At 34.7% G+C, this 4,934-nt stretch overlaps 1 protein-coding gene across 2 annotated transcripts in view; it reads left to right on the forward strand.

Moving 5' to 3' along the window:
* The window catches only part of LOC106472864 (NACHT and WD repeat domain-containing protein 2-like), a 39,274-nt gene that overhangs the window by 6,569 nt on the left and 27,771 nt on the right, over positions 1-4,934 (forward strand). For both annotated transcript variants that reach the window (XM_013933535.2, XM_013933536.2), the window contains exons 2-3: positions 2,799-2,981; positions 4,131-4,356. In XM_013933535.2, the coding sequence (XP_013788989.1) occupies positions 2,917-2,981; positions 4,131-4,356 (291 nt within the window). In that variant the 5' untranslated portion in view covers positions 2,799-2,916. The remainder of the gene's footprint in view (positions 1-2,798; positions 2,982-4,130; positions 4,357-4,934) is intronic.

The following is a 4,934-nucleotide window of genomic DNA, read 5'->3' on the forward strand; positions in this document are numbered from 1 at the left end:
TTTCCAGCTTAACGTTTCACATACCGTATTTTTCGGTGTATAAGACGCAAGCAGATTTTGACATCAAATTTTGGGGTAAAAAAGTGCGTCTTATACACCGAAAAATACGGTATGTGAAACGTTAAGCTGGAAAACTAGGAATTTCTAAATAATCATAAAAAATGTGAAACTCTTATTAAAGGTTATTAAAGGAAATGTTGATATCAGGAATTGATATTAAGTTTAATAACTAAATGCACCAATTATCTTTCTTGTATATGACAAGTGTGTGTCTATATATAACAAATCAATAACAATAAGCATGTATAATGTCTTTTATCACCAAAATTTGTGGGTTACTTAACTGAACTTTGAGGAATACTCAAAGTGAAAATAAATACAAGATAAGTACCGAGAAAAGTAACTAAGTGGTGCTTTTGGTAGTCCTGGTATCGGCTTACCTCTCAACACGTCATTATGAAGATTTGTGCAATGTGTTTCTCGATATGGGTATTGTATCGACTTCTGCCAAAAAATCAGTCATTTACACACAAATGAATAACGTGCACGTAACACCGTGATACTTGCACAGGATATTTAATGAAAAAACACAACAACAACATATATATGAAAACATATTTCATACGTACATGTACTCGTAACAAAGGACAATAAATATTTCGTCACGTATGTTGAAAACCTCAGCAACTGTGACATCTAATATACATGTATACTGTGATATCATATATACACTGATATTCGCAACAATGTGACACCTAATATTGATACTCGTTTTCAAGATTGACTAGCAGACAAAGTATGTAAAATGTGACGTCGGTTCATGAACACAAGGTTTCTCAACACATCAGTGGGTAGTGTGGAGCGGTAGTTATAATGACACTGACGACTAAGGCTCTAGTACATAACATGGACCCGAACATTTCACATCTCTAAATACTTTTTTCACATCCTCCAAACATGCTCGCCCTTTCAGCCGTGAGGGCGCTATAATGTGACGGTCAGTCCCACTATTCGTTGGTAAAAGAGTAGTCCAAAGAGTTGGCGGTGGGTGGTGATGACTAGCTGCCTTCCCTCTAGTCTTTCACAGCAAAATTAGGGACGGCTAGCGCAGATGGCCCTCATGAAGCTGTGCGCGAAATTCAAAACAAACAAACATCATATCTATGCTTGTTATGGTTGTATTTTTTGTGGGTTACAGGAATAACGTTGGGATTTCATGTATGCGCTTCTTCCTCGATTTCTCCAATAATAACACCCTGATAAGGTAAACAAAGGTTTTTGTGTTGTCAGCACATGCCAGGCTATTACGTTTGTTCCAGTCGTTACAATTCATAAAAGGGCCAGAAACAGCCCATATGTGTGGCCCCTTCCTATGGTTTAAATTCATGCACACACTTGGTTAGTTCTAAGTTCCACAGCATTCGTGTATATGTGTGCAATTTCATTTTTTTAATCTATATATTTTGCCAGATTAGGTTTTGATCACGTGATTAAGGATTGCTGTTGCGTGAATACTTTGGTTAACGTGTCGAAGACCAAACATTATTTCGCGATAATATTGCTATGGGCCGACATCACAAAGCTGGTAGAAGTTTTAAGATGTTTATCGGTGCGCTTCAGTTCTAGTTGCACCCCAGTGGCACAGCGGTATGTCTGCGGACTTACAATGCTAGAAACCGGGTTTCGATAGTTGTGGTGGGCATAGCACAGGTAGCCCATTGTGCAGCTTTGTGCTTAATTACAAACAAACAAAGAAACAGTTCTAGTTACTCACTAATTTTATTCAGGATTAGTCGTTTCATCGGATATCAAGAAAGATCATGGCATGAATATCACAATTCGCTACGTAGATTCAGCCAGTTAGATAACACTGTTTATTATAATTTAGTTTTTTCATGTTACCAATAATCGTGTACATCTTTCTGATTGGTTAGATCAAATATTTTACGCGAAGTTAAGAAAATTTTTGTTTGTTTGTAATATAAGCACAAAGCTACACAAAAAAAAAAGCTATCTGTGCTCTGCCAACCACTGATATCGAAACCCGGTTTCTAGCGTTGTAAGCCCGTAAACATAACGCTGTGCCACTAGTAACTAACGGAATATTTTTAATGTAGGACAGCGGTAAGCCTTCGGATTTAACGCTAAAATCAGGGGTTCGATTCTCCTCGGTGGACACACAGCAGATAACCCGATGTGGCTTTGTTATAACAAAATACACAAACACGTATTTTTAACATACTGGCTTGTATTTTAAATAAAAATAAACACATCTTCAAAGCTGTTTAATGGCGTGTTCTTCTGGTAAATTATTCTATTAACTAGGCTTGTATCTAGTTAAAAAAATAACAACAATAAACACAAAAATCTGACAGGTAAAAGGCCTAACAACAAAAGATGTTCATGATGTATATGTATCATTCTTTGTTTTTCTCTCAGGTTAAAAACAACAACTAATCTTTGTGCTCTAAGAGCTGACAGTGGTAACTTTCTGGAACTAATAACAGCAAAATGCGCCCTCAAATTTCCTTGAATTTAATTAAAAGGACAGATACAATAAAGACTTTTATACGTGCAAGATGAAATGTCATAGGTGAAGAGTACCTTTAAATGTTCGTGTAGGTAAAATGTTTCAGTGATGAAAATATTAATGAACATTCGTCTGCTATGTTTGCGTCATATATTACAGTAAATTATACACTGCAACTATCGGGAAATAAAAATAATAGCTGAAGTGCGCGTATATTCTTAACGTGAGAAAGAAATCAAATTTTTATTTTAATGTTTATTCCTCACAGCAATATGCCACCATTCCTGGATCTCCCTTCCCTCATTATTCTAAACCAAAGGTGAAGAAAAGCTAAATCCGAGAACTTTCATAATAAGCTTCAAATTGTTTTCTGTTTGGAAGTCACTATGGGTAACACTTGTTCTACAGGACAAAAAAAGAAAGGCAAGGAGAAGATTCCAACAACAGAAGGGTGAGTTACATAATGTGAAATTCTTTTTAAAAAATTAACATTAGTTAAGTTTGTCAACATTAACTTGCAAACGTTACAGTAAGATATTTTTGATTTCAGGTGTTCGTGATTCACGAGGACTAAAACTGAAGTGTGTATGACTCAATAATTTTTTTTTTCCTTTTCAAGCTAAAACTTGTAAAATGAGGTAAAATATTACTAACAAATCCTGATGTTGCTAAGTTAAAGGCGTTACTGGCATTTAATTACCATAAACTGTTTTAATTTATAAAATCTCCTCTTAAGTCAGTTAATTAGCTTGTCTTTCATGCAAACAGGAAATGACAATTTAAGTCCATTAAAAAGACTCTCCATATTGTTTATGATTTTCTTGACCAAGTAAAATGATTGAATAACGTTCAGTTACAATGTACAACTGTTAACAAATGCCAAAGAATATTCAAAGCAATATTGTAGGATTAATGTCTTTGTCACAAGAGGGCGCTATCATACGATATATATATATATTATTGATTCCACGTCTGCGAAAATTTACTGGTGAAAAGGTGAATGTACATTTAATTCGCTATGTAACTATTACTATTGAAGATTTAAAATGAAATATTTTTGCTATTTGCTTTTGTATGATTCTTTTTTTTTCGTGGAAAATGGGGGAAATATTTTCAGTGTGCTAAAAAACTTGTAAAATACAATGTTTCATTTATACAAAAATAAAACATGTTTCGTTATGAAGTAATATTAAGTAGTTAACTGTTGTACACATTTGGTATGTGCTGATACACAAGATGGAGTTTTCAACAAATCAATACCTTTACATAGCTGTTTTACCTTTGTTGTGAGATGGTCATTAATGAAAGTTATTCAACATCTCAACCACTACTAACCATATCCCAGCCAGTCTGATGAGCCCTGGTACTGGGCCAAGGCTTCTTCGCCACTGGATATCGAGGTTATAGTGTGGTTGACTTATTGTTAGACATTTTTTATTTCACTCAAGTTCTTAGAACTACTGATGAAATAGAATATTTGGAAGGTATTCCAATGATGTAATTATATTAAAGCTGCAGTATGTATACTTGGTTAAAATATTACAAATGTGCAAAAGACAACGTTTTCAGGAATGAAACAAAAGTTATTTTCCCTCTGTAGTTCTCCTCCCGGCAGTAAGCGGCGAATTTCTGTACAATCCACAGAAAGTCTACCTTATGGAAAAAGCTCACCTCCAACAACAAGAGGAAAGGATTCTGGGTTTATCACTAGTGAGGCAACTACTGTTCCCTCTTCCTATGATAACAATCAATTTCAGCTTGAGGAAGTATCTAAGGTGTCTACCCAAGACTTTCACACTCCACAACCTCAACCAATTCCAGTTAGCGTAAGTTTGCTAGAGTTATTTTTATTTTAATGTGATATTAGTATATACATTAATCCATAAAATACATATGTATCCTATACAGGCCAAATGTCGGGATTCCTGAATAATCACGCAACTTACTTTTAGTCTCTTGTAAATATTCTACACTTTTGCTCTTGTTTTATGTATCTTCCATACTATAGGTTCGTGGTGCGCAAGCTGTGGGGGAGGAGGGTGCAACTGTAACTATATGAGCATATCAATTATATCTGAAAGTACAAATTTAGAAATAAGGAATATTTTAAAACTTCTGTACAAATGTTAGTACTATTAACTAACATAGTAACAACAATTAACATGGGAAAGTGGCATGTACACCGAGTGGTCACAAGTAAATAGACACCACCTTTTCAGAAAAAATTAAATTTTTCAGTCATATTCACATGAATTGATATATTTATAATTTGATTAATATCTAGTAGATCTTCCTTTCGCTTCGTGGAGTTCGTTAATCCTTTGGGGCATCGTGAGAATCATCTCGTCAATTTTAGATTGTGAGATTTTCGCTTCAAAACTTGGAGTAGATCGCTCTTCGAAAT

Source organism: Limulus polyphemus, unplaced genomic scaffold, assembly GCF_000517525.1.
Source record: "Limulus polyphemus unplaced genomic scaffold, Limulus_polyphemus-2.1.2 Scaffold5681, whole genome shotgun sequence".
NCBI classification, from domain to species: domain Eukaryota; kingdom Metazoa; phylum Arthropoda; class Merostomata; order Xiphosura; family Limulidae; genus Limulus; species Limulus polyphemus.